This window comes from Diadema antillarum, unplaced genomic scaffold, assembly GCF_040938485.1.
Source record: "Diadema antillarum isolate AM-2024a unplaced genomic scaffold, OU_Dant_1.0 seq00001476_RagTag, whole genome shotgun sequence".
Lineage (NCBI taxonomy): Eukaryota > Metazoa > Echinodermata > Echinoidea > Diadematoida > Diadematidae > Diadema > Diadema antillarum.
Window position 1 is genome coordinate 490,116 of NW_027272215.1, and position 27,241 is coordinate 517,356.

A 27,241-nucleotide genomic window follows, 5' to 3' on the forward strand; every position below is an offset into this window, starting at 1 on the left:
GAATACATAACTAGACACTGTTTGCCAACAAATCGTTTGTCCGCATTGAATAGAGAGTCACTTTAGATTGCACAGATAACATAATAGTGCATTACATAGCCATGACTATTGGTTGGTGATGTCTACAGTTTCGTTATGATACCTCGTAGACTTTATCATATTACCGTGTCAGCTTAGAGCAACATACCGTTCACTATCTTGAAGGAAAAAAAAAGAAGAAGAATATAACAGACGGTAGAATCACGTGAAAATGATTTCATGCAAATCGCGCATGCGCAGTGATGTACTTTCTCCATCTTGGGGGTTATTTTGTGTCGGTGCCGCCAAGCTTATCATCTTACTCCACGGAACCATCGGACCATATTCAGCCGCGCTGACGGCGCCGTTGTAGTCCGAAGCTCGCCATATGGTTCACTCAGAGTTCCTGTCCCCGCGTCTCGACAGTCCGCTGAATTGGCGCAAAATCTTAGTTGCATCCATTTCAGGTATTCTCCTTCACTACAAGAGGAAAACATTCACTCCAGCCTAAGTGAAAAAAAGGAAGAAAACAAAAAAGAAGATGACACATTCGACGACGAGAAAATGGAGCGGGTTGTTATTGGTATCAGCCACCTTACTCCTGGTATTCCTAGCCTGGGATAACGGGCCAACCGGATCAGGACTCGTCGGTGCCGATACTCCAGCGAACTGCAGCTTTGAGGATATTGAGGGAAAATGGAAGTTTTTCATGGGCCCGGTAAGCAGGCTTATAATATTTGTGTCTTTCTACACGATTAAAAGTAAAGTAGAAATGAACAGGAAACGTGCATTGTACGGATAACGACTACTTTATTATAGTTGACAATACACACGTATGCATAAATATTTCGATTGAGACAGAGCTCGCAAAACAAGAGCTATCCTCTCATCCTGCCACTGCCAGGAGCGTTAAACAGTGTGTACAATGCTATGAGATTTTCTGTGTCAATCAGCACTGCAAAGCACTGAAAGGGTTGAATTTTTTTTTTCTTAATCGCCAATTTTAGAGATTAAAGTTCAATGAAAATTTGAGGGATGTGACAGAAATAATGCTACAACTTTGAACAGTCTATAAAAAAGAGTGCGAACAAAAAATACATTTCATAGGGATATCTGATATTTGCCTCGTTTCGAATGTAACTTTGATATCACATGATAACATAACCTCAATAAATTTGTAAAGAAAGCACTTACAGACTCTGAATTGGTTGAGAAACAAGCGCAACATAGTACTAATAATAAAGACTGAAAAACTGCTAAGCAGAGTCTTGAAGCTGTAAGGTTGCGGGTTTTTTTTTCACGCTACAGCGTGAAATCACCGGCATTTTGGGGGCAGGTAAACAACAACAACAACAACGAAACGCACATAGATTGAAAGAGAAAAAGCAAGTTCAGTTAAATTCAATTCTGTGGACTTGATTGTTGTACCCGTCAATCAAGTCAAGAACATGTTGAAAATTGGACGACTTTACAACCCGTTTTGACATGGTAAAGAATATTATTGGTTTTGGCAGTTATTACTGCTATCATAAAGCTTCTTTTTGTTAGCTTGTATTTTCATTCACTTGCTGTTGTTGATTTTTTTTTTAATTTGTATAAAAGGTGATCTAATTCTGTCTGTCTGTCTGTCTGTCACTATAGCAGCTTCTATTATCATTTTAGTTTTCATTTGCATCATGCAAAGTGAGTCGATTCTTTCCATCAATGTATGTCAAGCTAAAAAAGAATGATAAAGTAGATAAAAAAGAAGAGGAGATGCATGTTCCTCTCTTAATCCTTTTATCATTAATAACCTTATTTATCACTGTTTATATCGTTAGATAAAACAGTATTCTAACTTAATCAGAAGGAGACAACAGAAACATTACGTAACGACAACATGGTATAATTGTCTGTGGAGCGAATCAGGAGCGAATTCATCATCTTGTGAAATTCATACGAAACTGTTTTGAGAACAAAGTACAAACACATTCGCTTCATGAAAATTTAGTTGACGAAAAGAAGACAAACCTTCCTTTCGTAACATGGGTAATTGACAGTTGACATATCCTCGAAACTGTATTTCTCTGTATAGTCGACAACAAACGGCGTGAACTGTTCAATGCCATGGAAGAAGACGAGATCGTGGGTGATCAATCTTCGATTTCCCGACCTCGCTGTCGACGAAAACGGTGAGTAGACATGTCGACAAGGAGCTTCTATCCGAGCAGGTGTTACTTTCATATACATGATCTGGAATCCGTTTCATGAAGTCATCACATAAAAGTATTTACATAAATCTCAGAATGGCCAACGTTACTGATATGTAGCTGTGTAGAGAAGTAAGATCCATTTCTTGAAATCTCTCATAAGTGTGCCTTATGGGGGAAAAGTCTCTCATGAGACTTTCGTGAAACAGACCCCGGGTTTATTCAAATTAATCTATGCTAATTAATTCATTCTTACGTTGTTTTTATTGAATTTGATTGACAGATAACCCTGCACCTGAATTAATCAGTGTTCTAGAAGTAGTCATGATAAACAGAAAGATAATGGACATACATGCTTATCATGGTTAAATTTTGTTTTAGGAGAGAAATTCCTTTTAACATGTTTAAGCTCAAGTTCCAATCGATGTGTGTCAAGACGGACGCTACACTAAAATGAAAATGTCAACAGAAAACTCCCAAATAAAATACAATAGAAAATAATAAAAAGGACGAAAAGGCAAAATATAGAAATCGTAAAATATGCAATATGGACGCTAGCGGTAGCAAATATGTTTATATCTAATAACAGAAACCATATCCGACTTCCCATTTGTCGCACAATATTATTTTATATAGAGAGAACTGCTGATCTTAAATTGGGTGATTACAACGTAAGCATCATTGAGTGACACCTAAATTTACTGTCGACTTTCGCAAAAATTTGGCTTCGAGAGCTGAAATGGGAAGGGAGTATTTATCGGAGGCTGCCCTGCGTGGGCTGACTGACTCAGATGGCTACGTAGCGTGACGCGGGTACAAGCTACTAAACCCGAAATCAGCGCAAATATTGCAGCTCCAATTGCACTTTTTGTCAATATTACAAAGTGTGAACTGAATGGCCTGCCCTTGAAATTCAGGGTAGGTGGAGAAACTGGTCAACGATGAAAAAATGGCCAAAAAAAATATGAAAAATAGAGTCATCCTATCTTTTCTTCTCTCATTGTCATGCCTGCTAGTGTTGAAATATTCCATTTAGATCGTCCGTGTATACAGTATGTCCTCCCCCCCCCCAAAAAAAAAAATACAATCGGATTTTTGCATTGATAACCCCAATACAATTAAACCGTCTTAATGCTACTTCAGGGCCTTAAAATATCACATCTTAGCTATATTTTACTGAAAACCCCATTCAATTTGCCTAAGCGGTCACAGAGAAATGTGGATTGTTGTAAAGCATGTCGTGAGTCTGATTCTTACAAGTTTAGCACTTGGATGCTCTTGGAACTGCATATTAATGTGCAAACACAATAAACAGAACTTGGAGGGAAGGGATTCCTGACACGCTCTACAAAAATCCTCTTTTCTCTTTGACCATGAACTAAAGCAAATTGAATGGGGTTTTCAGTAAGATGTGGGCAGTGAGTTCTAGTTTCATACCCTGAAATTGTGTTTGGATTGATTAATTATCTTTAACGTTATCGTTGCGGAGGTCACTGTTGTAATTGTTGGGACATACGGTGTAGTGTCCCATATTAGAATGGAAAAGAGGACACAATCGTTGATTTGTGCGAGAAAATGAAAACAACATCAAAGAAAAAGTATGAATATATTATTTGTAACGGCTGAATAACTTTTTGAACATATCTGAAACTATGCAAACTGGCATTATCAATTGCACTATTAGGGGGAAGATGTGCCATGAAATTGTTTTTTCCCCTTAATTCAATTAGATTGTCATCCTTTGTACAATTGTATTGGTAAGATCAAAACTGCTGATATACATTCTTAACAAACATGAGGTCAGTGCAGGTCCGACTTCCACTGGTTCATTTCTTCGACATGTAACGTAAGGTGCGGAGATGTGTGTATGTATGTGTGTGTGTGTCAACGGCGTAAATCCGTACTGAGGAGTGGGGGGATGGTCACCATCACCACGATTACAAGCCCATAACCGGAACGGCGCAGCCTTGGAGGGGGGGGGGGGGGGGGGGGAAGAAGCTTGGTGCCCCCCCCCCCCCCCCCCCCCCACACACACACTTAACAGGGATCGGATGTCCCACTCTTTTGCATGAAATATAAAGTGGGAGGAAAGTGGCAGCAAAAATATGAAGACTTTTAGTTCTTGTTGCTTTTTTTTTCCTTCTCAGATGAATTTCAGCGGAAAATCAGACCTTAAAAGTATGAAAACTTTTATTTTTGTTTTTGAAATATCTGTGAGAGGGAGCGGAACGACCTAACGGGGGGAGGGTGTGTATGGGGGGGGGGATCCCACTCTCACACGAGGAAGATTTTGCATTTTCAGACCTGAAATTCAGCGATCTGGTGCACACTTTGGTGAAATTTTGTTTTCTTTTCTTTAAAAAAACAATAAGAAAATGAAATATTCACAATATATTATTGAATGACTAAATCGTGGTATTTCAGCTCTTGCTCCGCCCGTGCGACATCACTGTTAAGGCCTACTAAATAATGGGGCCTATCACCGGCGTAGACAGAATTTGATCTTAGGAGGAGCGGATATGTGAGGGAGCGAAGCAAGCGGGGGGAGGGGGAGAGGGTATGGTAGGGGGATATCCCCCTCCCACGGTGAAATCTTTTTGCATTGAAAATTTTGACATTTTGCAGTCCAAAAACTGCCGTTTGTAGCTATATTTTTCGCTTTGGAAATTAAGGGGGGGGGGGCACACCGGGCGCACTGCTGTCAATCACTGGCAGCAACATCAGGAGAATGGCATAGCGATTAAATGCAAGCGAGCGGAGCGAGCGAGCTTGAAAATTTTGACATTTTACAGTCTAAAAACTGCCATTTGTAGCTATACTTTTTCGCTTTGGAAATTAAGGGGGGCCGCACCGGGCACAACTGCTGTCAATCACTGGCAGCAACATCAAGAGAATGGCATAGCGGTTAAATGCTAGCGAGCGGAGCGAGCGAGCTTGGAAATTTTGATATTTTACAGTCCAAAGACTGCCGTTTGTGGCTGTATTTTTTTCGCTCTGGAAATTAAGAGGGGCGCACCGGGAGCAACTGCCGGAAATTAATGGCAGCAACATCAGGAGAATGGAATAATGATTAAATGCGAGGGAGCGAAGCGAGTGAGCTTGAAAATTTTGACATTTTACAGTCCCAAAAACTGTCGTTTGTGGCTGTATTTTTTCGCTATGGAAATTAAGGGGCGCACCGGGCGCAACTGCCGGCAATTACTGGCAGCAACATAAGGAGAAGGGCACATTAATGCGAGCGAGCGAAGCGAGTGAGCTTGAAAATTTTGACATTTCACAGTCCAAAAACTGCCGTTTGTAGTTATATTTTTCGCTCTGGAAATTAAGGGGGGCGCACCGGGCGCAACTGCCGGCAATTACTAGCAGCAACATCAGGAGAATGGCATAATGATTAAATGCGAGCGAGCGAAGCGAGTGAGCTTGAAAATTTTGACACTTTACAGTCCCAAAAACTGTCGTTTGTGGCTGTATTTTTTCGTTTTGGAAATTGAGGGGGCGCACCGGGCGAAAACTGCTGGCAATTACTGGCAGCAACATCAGGAGAATGGCATAATGATTAAATGCGAGCGAGCGAAGCGAACGAACTTCAAAATTTTGACTTTTTACAGTCCAAAAACTGCCGTTTGTAGCTATATTTTTAGCTTTGGAAATTAAAGGGGGCGCACCTGGCGAAAACTGCTGGCAATTACTGGCAGCAACATCAGGAGAATGGAATAATGGTTAAATGCGAGCGAGCGAAGCGAGCAAGCTTCAAAATTTTGACATTTTACAGTCCAAAAACTGCCGTTTGTAGCTATATTTTTTGCTTTGGAAGTTAAGGGGGGCGCACCGGGCGCAACTGCCGGCAATAACTGGCAGCAACATCAGGAGAATGGCATAACGATTAAATGCGAGGGAGCGAAGCGAGTGAGCTTGAAAATTGTCGTTTGTGGCTGTATACTTTCGCTTTGGAAATTAAGGGGGCGCACCGGGCGAAAACTGCTGGCAATTACTGGCAGCAACATCAGGAGAATGGCATTAATTAAATGCGAGCGAGCGAAGCGAGCGAGCTTCAAAATTTTGACATTTTACAGTCCCAAAACTGCCGTTTGTAGCTACATTTTTCGCTTTGGAAATTAAGGGGGGCGCACCGGGCGCAACTGCTGTCAGTCACTGGCAACGTCAGGAGAATGGCATAGTGGTTAAATGCGAGCGAGCGGAGCGAGCGAGCTTTAAAATTTTGACATTTTACACTCCAAACACTCCCGTTTGTAGCTATATTTTTCGCTTTTGTTTGTCCCACTTTTATGAGGGGACCATCCCCCCCCCCATCAACGCCTCTGCATATGAGGGTGCTTTTGTTAAGTGAAAGATCTACTGCACACTCTTTGATAAGGGAAATATACGTCAATTTCAAAAGTGTACAAAGTTTATCGAAAGGGATCCTGTATAGTGGAGCTTTTGCAGGTTCATGATTGCAATACAACGATCTGGTGCATAGTTTTGGCGATATTTGGACAATTTTCCATTAAGAAAGTTCGAGATTTGTCCTCATCTCGGGAATTGCTTGGGTAATAAATGATTTGTCTGCCTAAACACTTCCGTAGGGGCGGGGCAAATGCCCCTTTGCCCCCCCCCCCCCCCCCCAAATAGATTCGACGCCCCTGATCTTCCCTGGTCGGTATGCCCATAGATGTATCCTGACTGAGTCATCAGTCACTGTCGTTTCTCAGGAATGATTCAGGAAATGGAGGGGGTTCAATTATGGCGATATAGTTTTTGTTATTGTTTGTTTGTTTTCGTACATATTTTGCAGAAGGTCCCCAGTTACTCGCGTCATAGCATGTTTACATGTAGGCCTACACTATTTGACGTTGTCAACGTCTGAGCCATACCTTACAGTGTATGTCGATGTTACTTAATTCTTCGCGAGCGAGCGAAGCGAGGGAGCGCTTGAGAAAATTATGTATACATTTTCCTACAAGATAGAATACTGTTCAGCTCTGTTACCTGTCTGAAGGCCGGCGTACAAACGTCATGCAATATGCCAAAATTGAAACAATCACATTTCTGCTTCCTCCATTTTTTCCCCTCAAAATTCAGGGGGGGGGGGGATGATTGTACAGGCCATCCCCCCCTCCCTTATCCCCCCCCCCATCCCCCCCCCCCTGGATTTACGCCCATGGTGTGTGTGTGTCTGTCTGTGTGTGTGCGTGCGTGTGTCTGTCTGAGTGTGTGTGTCTGTGAGAGACACTTGAATTACTTGAATTCTGTCGTGATTTCATATTTGTGTATTTTGTTCACGTTGTTATAAGCTGACCCAATAATATAATCAAAATGGTCAGAAATTAATTAAAGATTAGAAAACACAATAAAAATAGGGTTCATTACTTGGATATAGGATATCGGAAACGAAACCAACGCGAGTTTTAATAGGTATATTCATATCAACTTACTTTTAGTAAAGATATACTTACACAACTGGTTTATGATACATCGGATGCATGCTGTTTAAACATCTACTGTAGACATTCCTCTCATACCATAACAGCAGTACGTGATTATGTCGCCCGAAGTTCAGCTATAAAGCTCAGAAAATCTAGTCAACCGAGGCCCCCTCATTAACATTATTATGTTCCTTCCTTTCGTGATTAAGAGCTCCTTCTACATTTCCTTTCATAATTTGGAATAGGCGCTGCCGATCTCTCCCCCCCCCCCCCCTCCCATCTCTCTCTTTCGCCCCGGCTCTATCGGTCTTTTACTCTCCCTTTCTTCGAGCGGGTAAGCGTCGCAGGTGGAGCGTTAACTCTAGATGAGGTCGCCAGCGATTCGAAACAGTCAGTCTGAGATAGCCGGCACCATATGCTGTCGCCACAGATGTGGCGCATCATCGCCATCATCGCTTATTTGAGATGCTTGTGTACTATGACCATAGCCAAGACCGAAGAAATCAAGTTGAAATTATGCTAAATATCTCTTTAAATGATGTCGCTTTGTTCTAAAGTAGTCTAAAATCATAAAACGAATCATTGTCTGAGCAATGGTTGCAGTTCTTACAAACATTTGTGTTCTTATGCGTTCAATTCAAGGAAAACATGTCATTGTTGCAATTCTCGGGATCGCCAATACGCAGAAAACTTCTGAAAAGCCTTGTCACGGATGCACTGTGGGATTCCTCGGTGCCATTGTCGCTAGGCCATAGTCTCATTTCCAATGCTATTTAATCAATTTCGTCTGATTTTCTTTTGTTGCTGCTTTTTTTCTTCAGTTAGAATTCAACTAACAAAAAAAGAGTTTAACATTTCAGACTTTTATCATAAGATGGGCATCAGAATCTCTGCAATCTGATTGGTCAATTGTCATGCATTGATTTTTACTGATCCACACTGAGCAGTACGTCCGGTAAAATCCGAACGCATGGCCATGCGTCCTGTAAAATCCGAAGGCATGGCTCAAGTCTTGTATAGTGTTGTAGGTGTACCGGACGCATAATGGGGAAAATGGTTGTATTTAATGAATTTATTGGCCCATTCTATAACACAAATGATGCACAGGCCTATTTTGTGAATCAGTGAGAATTGGATGTTCTCGTTTAACTTTGGAACGGTCTAAAACCCACGAGCGCAGCGAATGGGTTTAAAGAGCTCCAAAGTTAAACTCACGCATCCAATTCTCACCGATCCACTCTGTCCTGAGCATCATTTTGTATACTGATCACATTGACGTCAGTATAGAGTCATGATTCACTATTGCAAGGCTTCAATGTGCTGGTCACAATATATGGAAAGCGAAGAAATCTTCACCAAAAAATACCCCTGGGTAAAGACGGAACGTTACCTGAGTTCATAATAATTGATATGCAGCCAAACCGGGGCAATTTGTCCCCTGAGCTATCCCATAATGCATCTAAAACGCTGCTCTGCACACGGCACCTAGGTACTGGCGATATCGAGACTTGCAAGGTATGCCCGGTCTTCGCTCCTCACCCCTCCAATTATACTCAAACACAAAGAAACGTCAGAATATTACGGGTCAACTGATTGAAAAGCGATTTCACGCAGCGGCATATCCCTCTCGTAAAGCGGTTCCCTTTGAAATTTGCAAGTTAGAACTTCGTGTAGAACTTCGGTTTAAAAAATAGTAATGTGATACTATTTTTACAACACAAATAAATCCGTGTAACCACTCTGCAACTACTTGCAAACAAGCATGCTTACACCGCGGTGTATATCTTTATCCTGTTTACGTCGTCCCGGTGCACCGGGACGACGTAAACAGGATAAAGATAATCTATTAGGCTATACAAAATCATAACATTCATACTAGTCTAATACAAATCTTGTGCTGTATTTTGAAAAATACAAAATTTGTATGACAGCACAGTCCAATTTAAGTCATAAGTTTTTTATTTCTGATTACCTTGATCAGGATCTGGATGTTTATACTTTCAAATAATCACTAAGTACTATAGTATGATAGAACTGGGCGATTAGACATGTGCATATAGTATGAAATACATTCCATTTTACGTACTGAAAATTTCTATACTGTTATGACTCAAAGAATGTCCATCTGTCGTGAAATTTGAGTGGATAATGCTTGATTCCCGTCATAAATTATGTACCTAAGGAACCTGAAAAAAAAAAATCACTCGCTTAAGCAGATCTACATTTCAGGTAAAACATATAGAGATTTATTACCGAACATTGATGACAGCTTCATCAACATTTATAAGTTTTCAGATTTAACTGTGACAGACATCTGTGAAAAAAATTGAGCAAAATTCGTCGAAAGATGTGGCTTCTATAAAGCCACATTTTCGTTAAAGTGGCATCGCATGTGCACATTTTTGACAACAGTACACCGCTTTAGGTCAAAGTTATATGTAACGATGGCGTGGTGCCCTTTAATAAGAATAATTACCCAGACAGCACTTCAATTTGACATGGACACGTGCACATCATATAAGAAGCAAATCTTTATGTCTAATAGGGATATGAATTAATTGCCTTCCGGTGTGCCTGGGCCGTGACGTGAGTGGTCATCCTTTAGCTCATCTTAGACTGCTGTTTGAAGACGGCAAAAGATATCTTGTCTGTCAAAAGATATCGTGTGTCTGTCTGGAAGAGCAATAGAATAAACAGAATAGTTCTCAGAACTGTCCCTATCATCACACATTATTTTCTTTTCTTTCGTACTGTGGGAAGGGAACCGGAAATCGTGTTTCATTTTGTCTGGAAGGGAAAAAGTAAGATTCGTAGAAAGCGCAATCCATGCAGTTTTTCGGTCATGCACCGTGCCAAAAATTCTTTGTCAGTGACATGTCACTCCTCACGACTTCACTAACGACCTGAGACAATTTTTTGCTTTTTATGTATAATCACTTTACTTACCCCCACACTTTTCATTTCATTTCATTTCATCTAATTTCTTTTCATTTCATATCATTATTAATTGTCAATTATACTTTGATTTGATAAGTCGAATTCAAATACGTAGCTGTGACTTTTTTGTGTCGCTTTACAATCTCATGTGATTGTGTTATTCAGTTGCATGATATCACATCTCACATCTTAGCCAAAATGTCAACAAACCCATAGAATTTTCTTTGTATTTTTGTAATCTCACTCTTCTGTTGATATCTTACATATCGAAAAGAATGAGCTGAATACTCTGACATCCTTACTTCACCGATCATTAGTTTTAAGGAGATATGAATCTACTGAGAGGATTGATAGGAGTTTTGATAGATGGAAAATCAGGCAGAACTATTTTTTTTTTAGTTGGCAACTATTAAAAGTTTCCATATCTCCTGCGATTTTTCACGAAAAGGAAACAAAACTATTCAGATAATTGATTTAGAATGGCAATGTGGCTGATAGAAGAGAATGACATCGACTCTTGTATAAAGAGGCCCTGGGGTCGGTCCTCTCAGGTGTGTGTGCACCCTCTGGCGCCATCCGGACCTTCTACTGCTGGGGTATTGCCAAAGCACAGGTTACCCAGGGATTTCAGTGTCAACTTCCGCACTGCTACTCCTACTGAGACAATTGAAATCTATGCCTTCATTACATGCATGTGCTATGAAAAATATAGAAGATGTGATATGTTGCTTCTGTTCAAAATGTAATCAACGTTACATAGAAGTAACTACTTCTCAAAGTAGTGTCACAAATTATGTTACCTGAAGAGTACGTAATATAATATATGATTGATATTTTACAGTGTTTTACTGTAGTTCAGTTGGCATCAGCGCCCGAGATCGCTTCCAGTTAAAACGAATATTGCAATAATTTGAAGAATTTACTCCTTGCTATGATACCTTGTCCAATCTGGTCACGTGGACTAGATTAAAATAGTTAAAAAAACAACAATATACACATCGGAAAGCGTATGTCTTTCATTATACAGTATAACATAAACGCGTGTATTCCTCTCTGTGAGCTTCAGATTCCAAATATAGAACGCAAGGTTTTCGACAGTTCTACATCTTACTAAGATTTTTGAGTACACGTATAACCACACAAGATATTTATAATGGACAAGACAAGCGTTATAAACAGTGTATACCATACACAGCCGAATTCTCCTCTTCCCGAAGGATTGATACAATTATTAATCAATCAAAATTATCTCTACTTAAAGGGAGACTTGGATTCTGGACCCTGATTTACAACCAGGGTTTCGAGGTCGTGATCAGGAACAAGAAGTTCTTCGGTTTCTCGGACTACGAGAAGATCTCGAAGAAGAAGGTCATCAGCTACTGCAACGTGACCATCGGCTGGGCTCACAACGATGACCAGACGGATTGGTCCTGCTTCCGGGGCGAACAGATCTCGCGTTTCCGGGACACCGGTTCCTCTGTGAAGGCCCTGGACTTGGAAAACCTGGAGTCGCAATTCGACGAACACGCCGTACATCGGAAAAACGATAAGTTTATCGCAGGTAAGGCTCCTACCCTGGCGTTACAGTTACACCAGACATGTGACCTGACGGTTCTAGGCAATTACCCATGGGCGATTACTCCAGACCTTTCTCCTGACCCTAACCCTAATCCTAATCATGAACCTAATCCTAACCCTAACCCAAACTCTAACCATAAACCTAAACCTCAGCCTAATCTTTACTCTAACATTATTGATAACCAGTATTTAGATGGGAGGCAATTGTCTGGGGGGCAATTGTCCTCGGGAGGTAATTGCCCTGATAAGGAACTGACAATATACGCAAAAGGCGGGAAAGGATCTATGTAGCTATTGAATTGACTGGAATAGACCAGTGTGCTAAAATATTCACGTTTTATGCCTTATGCCCTTTATTATTACAAAGGGTGTTCTCAACAAGCACAAAGCTTCCTTCTCCGATACACCAACAAGTGGGGCCTAAAGCAATATCTACATAAACAGCAATGTTGTCATCAATCATTATCTCTATGTTAAAACATAGATACTTTATTGTCAATGAAGAATAAAATAGAATAGACATGCATTCTTTAAGCAGACAGCAACGTAAAATTATCCAATTGCCTGGATTTATATAAAAGAAGTAATCTGCATGTTCCCGATTTTCTAAAGTTCAAATCAGCCTCCGTGGTTGAGCAAGTCGTGGTAGAATTTCCCATTTACTGTTCTCTTAAAACATTGTTTCATGGGTGGACTTCAATTTCGCATTCGCAAACTTTCCTCTTCAAATCAAAACATTTTCGCATCGACAAAGAGCAATGATTATCTGGTTGTATGTTCATAGATCTTATGAATATCAACGCGATTGTAATCATGTCCTGCTCTGCTAAAAAAACTTAATGTTCCAGCAATAAACCAGCACCAGAACTCTTGGACTGCTACCTACTACAAGCGCTACAAGAATCTGACTCTTGGGGACCTGCGTCGTCGAGCTGGTGGCAAACTGCATAAGAGGGTGTACCCCAACGTGGCCCCGGTAGATGACGACACGCGTGAAGGTAAGACGCTTGTCCAGTGATGTATTATAGGGATAGTACAGTTCCGGTTGGGATGGGACTTCAAGTTTCCATTTTCTTTTTTGATTTTTTCTTTTGAGATAATGAGAAACCTCTTATGAAATATGGAAGACCAAATAATTCTAAGGGGAATTCAAAGTTTACTTGATGAACGTTGGTTTTGAAATGGCCGAGATATCCAAATCAAAACAATCCTAATAAAAAAATGGGACCCACCTTTATTAGGTTCGCTTTGTTTTACTTTGTTTTTGGATATATCAGCCATTTCAAAACCGATTTTCATCAAATACACCTTGAATTCCTGTTCAAATTGTATGCTCTTTAACATTTATAAAGTGGTTTCTGAAGTATCTCGAAGAAAAGTTCAAAGCTGAATCCTCATCTCAACCAATACTATACCATCCCTTTATTCGTTCAGCAATCAATATCACTCTGGTTTAATGGCTTCTGACAAAATCTTTCTTTGAGATTCCATGCATTCATTTATACGTTGCATGGACCTGTTACAGAACTTTTAAGATTGAGTAAAAAACGCAATCGATCAACAAACAAGAGTATCCAAATCGGCAGATACTTTATCAACATGTAAAAGAAGTACATGTATTCCTATTTCGAAGTCATGCTTTTTCGTAATGGTTCATTTGTATCAACCCGTCGTCTGTCATTCTGTTTCATTCCAATTAGGAAATAATAATGTCCATTGTTTGACTGCGCATGCCTCTGTTAGTGTTTCATGCCGATATTCTCACAAACACGCATGCGCGGAGGCAGACAGACGACTTTGGGCAAATCAGTGAAGCGTGAAATTCCTGCCGTTTTGTTTTTGCTTTTTCTCTCTCTACCATGTCTATAAAAAAGGCCATGATGTACATTGCGCAATTATCATTCGTGTACAATAGATGTAGTCCCGGTACCTAACTTTAGTGTACATTATTGTTGTTGTCTGTGTACCTTTTTGATATTTCCTATGATGAATCATGCCGTCACGCGGGAGAATTCCTGGGGGCGGGGGTCCCTGGGAGAAGTCATTTCCCAGGGGTTTGATAGTAAAATCCTGGGGCCACGGAACATTTTTTTTTTCGTGTGTGTGTGTGTGTGTGTGTGTGCTTATGGGGGGGCGGGGTGCGGGGGCTGGGGACGGGGTCAAATGTAGTACCGTGGTTGGGTTAATAGTACTGATTTCCCACTTTGATTAGGGAACCAAACACTGTAAGCCTAAAGGAAAAAATGAAACGTGAAAAATTACGAGAATAATCAAAGTAATATAATTAGAACTAATCTCTAATTATTTCTCTCCAATAGCATCTATATTGCTATCCAACCATGCTATCCTAAAAACATAGTGGAAGGGAGTTCCCGCCATTTTTTTTTTCTTGATGAAGATGCACCTGGCGAATTAATGTTAGTGCCATCCATACTGAAATGGAACTAATGGACTGCCGAGTGTCATTATTATTTCGTGACAGAGTTGAGTTGGCAAAGTCGATTGTGATTATCTGCCCTTAACAGTGATTGTACACAGATATTAATCTTATTTGTTCTTGTTATAACTCTGACTTGAAAATGCTATGAGGACTTGAATGTAGCCCTTGATGTCTACAAATAATAGTTCCTACCTGTTCAGAATGTAGTAATTTATTTGTATTTATTCACTCATTTATCTTGCCAATTTTCTTATTTACCCACTTATCTATTCTTAATGGGGAAAGCAAATGTTATACCGTGTGAAATTAAGATTATTTAAAACCAGTGAAATGAGAATGGTTGTGAGGTAATGCTGTCCTTCCTTTTTGCAACATGCAAGGAATGAAGAAGAAGCAGTTCATCCACGAGATCTCCGTTTGGGATTTGTTGTAAACCCGAGACCTCTCCCAGAGCGAGTCTTCTATCGTTTAAGTGTATTCAATAAAGTAGACAGAGCTCGGACAAAACGAAGATGGAGAGTTTTGTTTACAAAGTATAGACCTGAGGGATTCAAAGAAACAAGTATGTCACTTGATCACGCATCGGAGTTCAAGAACGGTACAAGGAAGACTTTCGCCCGATGCCTCAAGCTGAACCCTCTGGGTGCCATAATAATTACCAGTCCGTAGGTTTTATGCGTGAAATTTGACTCCTTGAAACAGAAGGTGTTAAAGGAGTGTCCCATGTGATGTGATCTTGATGACCAAGCCGAGTGCCTGTCACAGATCACCTCGTGCTCTATCGGCGTGTCGGTCGCCACCGTAATCATGATGTAATGAGTAAAAAAAAATGATCGAGGACCGGATACATTCCTTCACTCTAATGTCGTAGACGACGGGTGACGATAGTGCGTTTTAATTTTCAAGAGCAAGTGCTTCGGTGACCACGCGAGGCAAAGCATGAAGAACCTACGATTTAAATTTAACGCCACCAATCATTTGGCTCCCAGTTATGGCATTTCCAGACCAAACTCCGTGTTTTGATTGACATCTCAGCTAAACCCGTGCGATATAAGTTATGAGAAAATCATGTAAGATTTCCTATGTACTTCATCACCTTAATATTTATAGCAGTCTGTAATCAAGGAGTCCATCTTAGTTAACGTATTCATCCAAGCATCATATACTATACAGTGTGTGTGTGTATATATATATATATATATATATATATATATATATAACCATGTAATATGCCTATCACGGGATATTCATTTTCGCATGTATTTTGTCAATTTACGGGTGTTTTTTTTTTCTTTTTGGTAATCATCACAAATATGTTCTGTTTATACATTGTCTGATTGTACATAATTTCTCTGTTTATCTCAAGGAAAGAAAAATAAATTTGAATCCTGAATCTTGAATCTTGAATCTACGGAGAACTTTTTTTTATATATATGCGGGGTGGGGATAAAGGGTCGTCCTCGTGTTTATGGGTCAAGGGTCATCATCCTGCCATGCTGCTGTATTGGTAATCAGAACTTGAAATATATCGAGGCGGCTAGGCAACTGCGTTTATCAAAATATGTGACAATACAATAAATATTCTGAAGGTGAATACCACAAAAATCTCTTTGCAAAAAGTGTTTAACTTGGTAAATATAGTATCGTCGCTTTGGTAAAACTCTTCGTCTCCGCCCTTCCTCTAAAGAATTCAATAGGTATCAAGACGGCTTGTACTGTTTAGGCGTGAAGGTACATTAAAAACGACACTTCAGATATGATTATAATAAGATATTGGTTCACTGTGTGGTTACGGAAAAGCAAGCGCGTATAAATTTTTCGGATCTCACAGCGCAACGAGATTATTAGTCATAGTCTCAAGGCTGCTTTGGCTGGTGAGGGGAAATATATATACACATATATAACGGCAACACCGCCCAGAGCTAGTATCTAATGACAGCACGAGCCTCCGAGCCCCAGACGAACGCTGCAGACCGTGAACGACCGTGCCGATAACTCAAGTTGCCATCTTCATATACTCCTCTGACGGGTAGACATAATATGGCATGCTAAAGGAAACGCCCGTACACTGCATCCCCTGACCATATGGAAATTAGAAATTTTCCCTTTTTTCGGTTGTAGTATCTATTCGAGAATGACCTATCCGTTCTCACTGTTCAACCTTAGCTCTCTATCTCTAGCCATTATAGTAATTGAGTCTATGAGAACATCTTGCAACCTGAAAAATATCTTTAATGATTTATAAATTAATAAATAGACAAAATAGATGGATACGATATAACCTAAATGTTAATGATATTTCAAAACAACAGAACATTTTTTTTTTGTGGATCAATGTAAGTCTATTGTTCAGATTTATATTTATATGATGATCTCATCATTTATGTCTTTCCAGCGATCACGTCTTAATCGCGTGAAATTATAGATATTAACATTAAACAATATTATGTATACTGTGAAAGCCTATTGTGTTATGTGCATAACATTGCAATGAAATCATAGCCCTGGAAAATTTGAGAACTATTGAAGATGTCAGCAAGTTTGAACTACTGATCTAAGACGTTCTAATTTGATGTTAAATCTTATCTGGTTTGTTATGCGTGTTTGCTTGTTTGTACACACTATATGTGCATATTCATCAGAAGGTCATACACTCTAAATAACGTCTTTCGAAATATGATCAACACTTGAAATGTATGAACAATTATGGCATCTAAAGATAAATATTACCATGGTTATCATTAATGTTGTAAGTGATATGATAATCAAAGGAAGGACGAGTATATTTGTGTAGGCAAAGAATGAAGTGTTAGCAATAAAGATATCAAATACTTCATATATTAAAAGTAAACTATTACGGCATGGGCGTGTCATGCAATTTTCTTTTTTTAATAAATTGACTTTCATTTCCACTTTCACTTGTAAACATAACACAAAATGAAACACATTAAAATTTCGCACATAGCTAGTAATGATTAACACAATAATGCTCCCTGAAACAAGACGAAAGTACAGATTATCAATTTTGAAGTTAACAAATACAACCTAATAGATGACGTTGAATATATTAATTACATAATTCCGGGGAACAAAACAGAAATTAAAGTGTCTTTGCAGTCATTAGATCTTGCTAATTTTATAGGGAGAAACCTACTGAAAAGCTAATAGAATTACTAAAATAAGTGAGAGAGAAAAATAATATGGGTAGATTAGGAAAAATATTAAAGTACAACACAAAAACATACAAATATGCGATGTACACCAGGGTAAAGAAGGAAAAGTGGATTTTATCTTTTGGTGTTGATCTTCAAAGAGAGTTAGTGACCGAAGTTATCAGCTTTGTTTTGCTCTATTGGAAAACATATCATTATCAACGGGCAAGCTATACAGGTGAAAGTATAGCCGTGTAAAAGATCATCTTAAAAGCCACTTTATTCATGTTAATTGCTATATTCACTCTAGTAGAAATAGGTGTCGAACAGCTGGGATTTGGGAGGGTAAATGGTAACGCACTATTAGAAAGTGAATAAATGAATTCATGAGTAATATATGATCATTACGGCATGACAATCACTACTCCTGCGGTACACCAAGGTAAAATCATACTGCAGCTGTACGAGCAAGAATTCTTGAAACACATAAAAGCATAAAATATGACCCCAAAAACAAAACTAAAAAACTTTTTCAAAACCTTAGATTCAATCTGCAATAAAACATATATCATTGAACGTGCTGCAAAATTCAATTAATCTATTTCATTGTATTACATTTCAACATTCATATTTACTTAAAACTGAGATTCTATATACGAAACTGGCAGTTCTATACATTTCAAACTAAATATTTGGCAAAACCTCAAAATTCAGTAAATATGGTCATTCCAGGGGCGGATCCAGGAATTCCGTAAAGGGGAGGCGCCTTTACAAAATTAAATGGGGCACACTCACCCACCCCCATCCCATTTTTTTCTTTTTGTTTAATAACCAAAAATGAAGAGGGGGCGCGCGCCCGGTGCCTTCACCCCGCCCCCCCCCCCCCCCCCGGATCCGCCACTGTATTCTATGGGAGATAACTTTAACACTAACACTCCTCCAACTTTACGGGTTGATTTTGTTCAATGTTTGTTTTTGCTAAGATATTGCACAGAACATTAACATGATTTGTAATTAAACCGGTTTAATGTTTAAAGGTCAAAGGTAAGGGGGTACGAAGACAACGTTTTAAAACTACATGTACTCCCAAAACGTTGTAAAAGTAAAACAAAACAGAAACAATGGACAAAACAAAAAGCAATATATATCTGAGGTAATCTTCGAGGCGACAGTGTGTGATTAAGGGCATGAAGACAGACATACAAAAAAAAAAAGGAAACAGGGCGAAAAGAAAATGTTTGTAACAATTAATGTGCTTAAAAACAAGTAATCCTGTGGGCATATAAATCGGCAACGGGCGTGTCATGTAAAATGCACCGGAAAACATAATATCTGAGAAAGAGAGGGATACTTTTTTTCAGTATTACATGATCTTCAGACCAATATATGTTGTTTTAATTATGTTTCTTTCCGGGATGGTTGAGATATTATCAGCATCCAAAAGTAAATGAGGCATCAATCCTAATTTGATACTCGAAACTTGTAACGCATATCGGCAACTCTCAATCAGGTTTAATCATAAAGATAACCATACATTTCACATTATTAGTGGCAGTAATTTATTGGCCAGAATGTCGGAATTCCTAACATCATGAATTTGACGGGGGTGAACACAAATCTTGGCCTCTGCCTAAAAGGACAGGGACGCCGACACGCTGTCGTTACTTTTTGATTAGCGCCTTATCGGCGGTTCTGACGCGTGACCGTAGGAAACCCGGCTTAATATTGAAACCCGTGAGGCGCAGCGAGCGAGTATTAGCAGGCTTACGGAGAAGAAGACGGGAGTTTGGGTCACTTCGTGGCGACTTGCACGGAAACGTCAAAACCTATCTTCTACTTCCTATCAAGATGCATGCGACTGAATTCAGCTGGGTTAGAATCCGATACGAAAGAGGCATAGAACGGGGGCTGGCCAAAACGAAGCTCATTTGCATGCTGTTCAACGACCTAGCCCGTAAAATTAGACCGTGTGTTGCTGTGTCTGAACCTTTCAACATCATAAATGTATAAGATACTCTCAGCGATACTGACAAATGCTAGATCTATGCAAGAAATGACACAGTAAGCGTTCCAGATTACAGTTACTATGATTTAACTATTTTGCAATATATTATATTCCACAACACTCTTACAGTAAATCCAATCTTAATGAAATAAATTCAGTTTTATCTATTTACTGTTATTTCCATCATGAAGGCCAACTTCAACGTGGAGCGGTTTTCCATTACAGAACATCCTTGCACGGATCGATGCACCATCGACCCCATGTTTTCTAAAAGAAACGATTTACCTACCTCCCCCCCCCCCCTTTTTTTTTTTCCAGGGAGTGATATTGTAGTCTCTTTTATAATCAAGCAGTTGTTAATGCAATTTCATGTGCAAGCGACTATGCTCCGTCTAAAATTCATTTCAGCGTGCATGATTTACAAAATGAAAAATAAAAAATTGAGAATAAGTTAATAGTAAAAATTAATTGTATTTGTCCTTTCACAACGTCCTTGTAACTTTGATTTACGTATATTTCCATACAATTTGTCGGTCGTAGTTTTATTCTGTTTTGTTTTGAAGGCTAGGCTTTTCAAGTTAATAATTTCACCTGAGCTCCCAGAATTCAAAATCAATGTTGAACACTGATCGTGCCATTTCAGCATCGTCGAAGCTCCCCGACGCCTTCGACTGGCGAGACGTCGGCGGTATCGACTACGTATCACCGGTGCGCGACCAGGGAATCTGCGGCAGCTGCTACGCCTTCGCCTCGACCGCGACGCAGGAGTCTCGGCTCCGCGTGATGACCAACAACACGGTGAAGCTGGTGATGTCGCCGCAAGAGGTAGTCAGCTGCTCCGAGTACGCGCAGGGTTGCGAGGGAGGATTCCCTTATCTCATCGCTGGTTTGTACATCCCATGCCTCATATCAAACCTTCTAATCTTCTTAAAGGGAACGCAAACCCAAAGAGTAATGTGGATTGAGTGAAAACAGCAATATTGGTAGAACACATCAGTGAAAGTTTGAGGAAAATCGGACAATCGATGCAAAAGTTATGAATTTTTAAAGTTTTTGTGTTGGAACCGCTGGACAAGGAGACTGGTAGAGGTAATGACGTATTAGTGGACAACAATACCAAGAAAATATAAAGGAAATCAAACAAAATTTCACTTTTCTGGCACTATGAAAGAGCACTTGACTAACCGCCTTCAGAAAGCAGGGGGAATAATAGCTACCCTTAACATATGTCAGTATCAAGTTAATGGAATTTGTAGTTTTCATGAAATTTCCTTTAAGTTTTCTTTGAATTGTCGTCCACTCATACGTCATAACCTCTAGTAGTCTCCTCATCCAGCAGTTCCAACACTAAAACTTTAAAAATTCATAACTTTTGCATCGTTTGTCCGATTTTTTTTCAAACTTTCACTGATGTGTTCTACTAATGTTGCTGCTTTCACTCAATCACATTGATTTTGGGGTTTGCGTTCCCTTGAAACCCAAATGATTTTAATGTGAAGACAATAATGGTGAAGTGGCACTTTCCTTTCATCATTATTTCAGTACTTCAGTTTTCGTGGAGAAGTCGAAGTTTTTATCTCGAGATAAATTCTTAGGCCCAGCGGTCCAGAACGCATAATGTTTCCCTAAAATGACTCTATTGTGAAACATGTTTAACACAATTTCTATCATGAAAATAATATGATTAATCTCTTCACATTTACCTGCATGTTCTTCATGTTACTCTTGTCGTATAGGGAAGTATGGACAGGACTTTGGTCTGGTAGACGAGACATGCTATCCGTACCGCGAGCGTGACGCTCCTTGTCGACGAGTGTCCTGCCGTCGATTCCGCACCAGCGACTACCACTACGTCGGCGGCTTCTACGGCGCCTGCAACGAGGACCTAATGCGTCTAGAACTCCTCCGTAACGGACCGCTTGCTGTAAGCTTCGAGGTCTACGACGACTTTCTTTTCTACCGTGGTGGCATCTACCATCACGTACCTTTCGTCGACCGATTCAACCCCTGGCAGACCACTAACCACGTGGTCACCATCATCGGGTACGGCTTCAAGGGCGACAACCCCAAGAAGGGGGAGAAGTACTGGATCGTGCAGAACACGTGGGGTTCGGAGTGGGGCGAGAAGGGCTACTTCAGAATCAAGCGCGGCAACAACGAGTGCAACATCGAAACTCTGGCGGTTGGCACCGTTCCGCTTACAAACTAGGAAAAAAAAAGCTAGAATTTCCATCGAAATACAAATTTTAAAAAAAAATGCCTGAATAATTATCCACACATACACAAGTCGATGATTATTAACATTGTTGCTAGCTTCAATCAAAATTCATAAAAAGCAGCTCGAAGAATGATTTATTTATTTATGCTTGTGGAATGCAACCCGGGTAACCCCCAAACCCAAAATAAATCTTGCACAAAGGTAACCTTATGAAGCTGAGATCAGCAGAGAGGGGCGGGACAACTAACAAAGGGATGACTTTTCTTTTTAAGTGAGACTCCGCAACAAAAATTGGGTAAAATTATGCCATGAAAATCATGTTTAACCAGAGAACTTACATGGGGATTTGCAGTATAAGAAAGAACAAACAAAGAAACAAACAAATGTAAATACTACAGTTAATCCACTTCATGACACTAAAAGCGAGAGAAGTAAAAAGCTGCTTGCTAATTACACATTGATTAACTAACTATTGTGATCGGATTGCACTAGGCCACTTCTCAACCGAAAATATTGAATCTATCTGAACAAGGCATTGCTTTATTCCATCGAAAAGCTACTGGGTACCAGGGCGATATGCAGATACCATTTTAATTAAAAATATATAGATAGCGATTATCTGCAAATTGTGTCTAGGAATGGACGAGAGGATGAGAAGTCTGAAGATTGCACGAGCATTTACCATGTGTGATAAAGAAATATGCTATGTAAATAATAGTCAGTTCAATTTATTTGTGATACGAACTTACTATACCGTAATGTGCATAAACATGACAGGTATTTATCATTCTTCGATTTTCCATAACATGCATGCGAAATGTTTCATCTGTATCGCGGAGGCTAAATGCACTGGCTTGTCGTGTAGTCTAAGATAATGAAAAATAAGACTTTAAGATTGACACGTAGTCGACAAACAAGGGTATGGTATCTGGGACAAAGTCCGTAAGACATTTAAAGACAAGCCAGACAAAGTCATACTTTCGTATCTACATCGTGTACATGATAACTGCGAGAACCACGCAATCAGAAACATCATTTCAAAGAATATTGAACTAAACACATACGAATTGTTAACACACACAATGGTTGGCACTCTGTATCAGTGTAAAAAGATCCTTATTGAATGTAGAGTACAAAACCGTGTCAACATCATGAAAATGTAGTTCTACATCATGTTTATTTCTCGTATTATCTCCTTTGATATTTAGTATTGAACTATCTGAAACGCCTTTCTGTCTTTTTTAAAATTAATTTTCCCTACTATCGAACTTGGACTTTCCTTATTATTTTGATTTTGCGTGTATTCTTTGTCATATATTACAGGCGTGTATTGATGTCAATTTAGGTTATGGAAGTCATTATGTATTCGCATCCTTAAGCAACAATTTCCATGTCTTCCAGTACGTGCTTGTGTTCAGTTTCTTCCGTTTGGTGCGCAATAAGAAAATGTCACAAGTAGCTATTTAGGAGTAGGAAATATCAAAGTAACTTGCTACTTTCTTTCTTCATCCTGATTCATATCCCATAAGCTTATTATAATAATCAGAAGCACTACAAACCTCGCATCGAAGTTAGATTTAAAAAAAAGAAGAAAATGAAAGAATTTATCCGTAATAGAATAAGTGCCTGTCGTCAAAATCTCTCGAAGAGTTACAACTCTTTTGTTCGGTCAATATGTTTTTCTCTAACTTACTTATCACTAAGAGCACAACAAAATCCTGCTCATTTTGAAAACATAGCATGGAAAAATGATGAATTAAACTAGTACACTTGTAGTTACTTGTCATAGGGGAGAGTTAAAGAAGTGAGTGGATATCTGATTAATATATTTTGGACGTTAATGTTACGATCTTAAAAGGCACATTTTGACACAGTAATTCATAAAGATGTCCATTCTTGTGAAAATATGTGCATGAAAACTACACACTCCATTTCAAAATCAGCCTGTATAAAATAGCCGTTCTCTTCACTTAAATTGTCCTCATTTGATTTAAAATTATTGTAAACATGTAAGTTCCTGTCGTTTCAAGACCTTTATTATGTACAATCTCTCATCGATTGAAATTATATTTCGGTGTACACTTTATTTCATCATAACTATATCTATATCACCTTCTTGACAGAAATCAGTAAATATGACAAATGCCGTGGCACTTCATCTGTTACGTAGCAGATAAATCCTGTAGCAATAATGACGGAATCTTCTTAAAATACCATTTTCTATAAATGCGCTCTTTATACATTTGGTCTTTAAGTTTCGACAATATTAATTTTGCCTGTTCTATATTTAGACTGGTTAATTGACAATTGATTAAGATGTTCACTGTTGTAAAATACATGTGCAGTATGTTACTAAATGTAAATCAAATCATAACGTAAAAGTCGTAGCTGTGTGCATGTTCAAACTAGGAAGAAAGGGGAGAAAAATAACTACCTTTTGTGTTGTCTGCCTTACAAGTGATGTAATTTGACTATATCCCATTTCTACCATACTGTTCAACCCTTTCACACTTTGTATTCAATTTTGTTGAAAGATAATCCACTGTTTCTGAAGGAATATTAATAAACTCTATTTCTGTACTGTTATATTTTGATACCAGTGTAAATGATAAATCATATCATGTAAATTCACTCTGCAGTCTCGTATTTTTATGGTGTTGATGACTGTTGTGTAAATTGAGTGTCTACATTCATAAAAATACGTTGAAGTTCTCATCGAACATATTTTGCCATACTATGAAAAATGCACGCAATCCATATACATATTACACGAACCAATTAAGGAGTGTGTACAGTTCTGGTCGAGGTGAGGATTTAGCTTTTAACGTTTTGCGAGATATCCACAAACCACTCTACGAGATGTCAAAGAGCATGCAATTCTAAACGGTATCAAAAGTTTATTTGATGACAATCGGTTTTGAAATGGCTGAAATATCAAAAAACAAGGTGAAACAAAGAGATCCTAATAAAAAGCGTGGCCTGTAGTCTTTTTTAATCACTTTTTGGGATATCTCAGCCATTTTAAAACCAATTTTCATCAAATAAATGTTGAATCCTTCTTAAAATTACATGCTCTTTCATATTTCATAATAGTTTTCCCATTATCTCACTTAGGAATGTAAAAAACATGAATCCCCACCTCAACCAGTACTGTACAGCCCTTTATAGTTGAATGATTTGGCAGGAACGGTAGGAAACGGAATATATATATATATATATATATATATATATATATATAATAGTAAATTAAAATTGTTACATTTTAAATATCATATTCAAAGGGTTAAATTTAGCACTCAAAATGTTGAACTACCACTCAGAAATGGTAAATCCAACATTTTGAGCATTAATTTTAACATTCACAAAAAGATCAGGGGAGTGACAACATTTAATGTTAATTTACCAATTCAATTTTTTTAAGGTGCAGTAAAATTTCGAAAAAAAGGACAATGACGAGGATTTATCATGTACAACAAAATAAATAATTTATTGAAACATTATGCACTGCTGGCTTCGAGAAGTTCCTTTTATACCAATACGTATACTTTTTTAACAAAATTACTCTAAATCACATTCAGAAGTCAATACATGAAAATGAAATATATCAATATCTATTGTCTATTGAATGATGTCACATATAATCAACAATTTTTTTTTCCCGAAATAATACGGCATGTAGAAAACTTACTTTCAATACATCAATCAAAGAATTTTCTATATTGGGCACGTACAACAATACAAGTACAGTCTTCATAAATCACCCCATCAAACTTTTGCAGACTCTCAAATCATTGTTTTGCAGGTACTACAGTGCACTCTTGTTATAACGAACACGGTTACAATGAAATTCCGATTACAACGATGTAAAAAATCAGGCCGCAACATTATCTTCTCTTTGTTTTTTATTGTTTTTTCATTCAGTTATAATGAAATTTTGATATAACGAAAGAAAACTACCGGTCCTGAGGACTTTGTTACAACGGGAGTCCACTGTACTACAAATATCACATAACCTTAACATTGCTATGAAATACATTCTTTTCAACCATGTTCATGTTTGTTGCTCCTTTGAGGTGGTTACATTCTGGAGCCAGGAAACAAGTAACATAGGATTTCAAGAAAATAAAAAACTGGCCATCCAATTGATGCTGTTTTGATATGCAACAAAATATAACAGAGTCTGACTGAATGTTTTTGATTCCCCGACTGTTTCCTGACTGGAAAAAAAAGTAAAATAATTTTCCCTGATTTCCCTGATGGGCTGGGAACCCAGTAACAGCTACAATCAAGACATTCAAGTATAATTCCTTATATTTTCCCAAAAGGCAAATGATGGGCTGTGTCCTTAACTATCACGAAAAATGTGATGCTCCAATGGACACCAAACATGAATATACTTGTAGACAAAAAAGAAAAGAACTTGAAAAGACAACTCCAAACATATTAGGAATTACATCACATCACATTACATCAAGATCAATTAGCCTTACACCCTAGTAAAAGCAGGTTCAACTTTACCCCTTTTGTCGCACTAGAAGCATCTTTATTGGTGCAACTTTGCACTTTACAGACCTAACAGTGCAAATTTGTATCTTTAAAGGTGTTAACTGGTCTGAAAGGTGCAATGTTACACCCTTAAATGTACTCTCTGTGTCGCACTGGTAAAGATGCAAAGTTGAACCTATTTTTCTTAGAATTGAGCATCTTTTTTTTCTGTCTTTCTGTGTCTCTTGCATTCATTCCTCATTTCAACAAGTCACAATTTCACAAGAAAAAATGACTTCCATGGAACTTTGCATATTTATATATCGTCGGTTGAGAATGATAAGGGCGTTAAGTTGTCACAAAATCCATAGTGTTCGAGACAACTTAACGCCCTTCTCATTCTCAACAGACGATATAATGTACATTAACAAGAGCAGTTACTTGCATAAAGAAATATTTTACTTATATTTCAATACAACATATGCAGTGAAAATATGAATACCACAGTAGATATTTACAAGTCTCACACACACCACTTGATATAATTATAAGCAAAAGTTATATCAATGTACAGTGTATAAATTAACCTGTTGTTCAAAGACTATTCCTGATCACACTCGGGTAGTCATCCATTGAAAATGCATGTTAAAGGGATCATACAGTTTTGGTTAAGACCTAATTTCAGGTTTCTAACATTTTTTGGTAAGATAATGAGAAACCTCTTATGAAATATGAAAGAGCATGTAATTCTATGAGGAATTCAATCGTTATTTGATAAACATTGGTTTTGAAA

The 27,241-nt window shown here is 38.6% G+C and overlaps 1 protein-coding gene across 1 annotated transcript; it reads left to right on the plus strand.

Annotated features, from left to right (window-relative positions):
- Nucleotides 1-547: 547 nt before the first annotated feature.
- Nucleotides 548-21,954, plus strand: LOC139709876 (dipeptidyl peptidase 1-like). The gene is made up of 6 exons (XM_071621831.1): nucleotides 548-736; nucleotides 2,093-2,189; nucleotides 11,832-12,131; nucleotides 12,997-13,146; nucleotides 20,389-20,631; nucleotides 21,482-21,954. Exons 1-6 carry the CDS (start codon nucleotides 560-562, stop codon nucleotides 21,952-21,954), a joined length of 1,440 nt encoding a protein of 479 aa, XP_071477932.1. The 5' UTR covers nucleotides 548-559.
- Nucleotides 21,955-27,241: the final 5,287 nt, after the last annotated feature.

Coding starts and splice junctions, on each gene's coding strand:
- LOC139709876 (XM_071621831.1), top strand. CDS start 560: ATGACACATTCGACGACGAGAAAATGGAGCGGGTTGTTATTGGTATCA. Junction 737..2,092: donor GGAAGTTTTTCATGGGCCCG/GTAAGCAGGCTT, acceptor TTCTCTGTATAG/TCGACAACAAACGGCGTGAA. Junction 12,132..12,996: donor AAACGATAAGTTTATCGCAG/GTAAGGCTCCTA, acceptor TTAATGTTCCAG/CAATAAACCAGCACCAGAAC.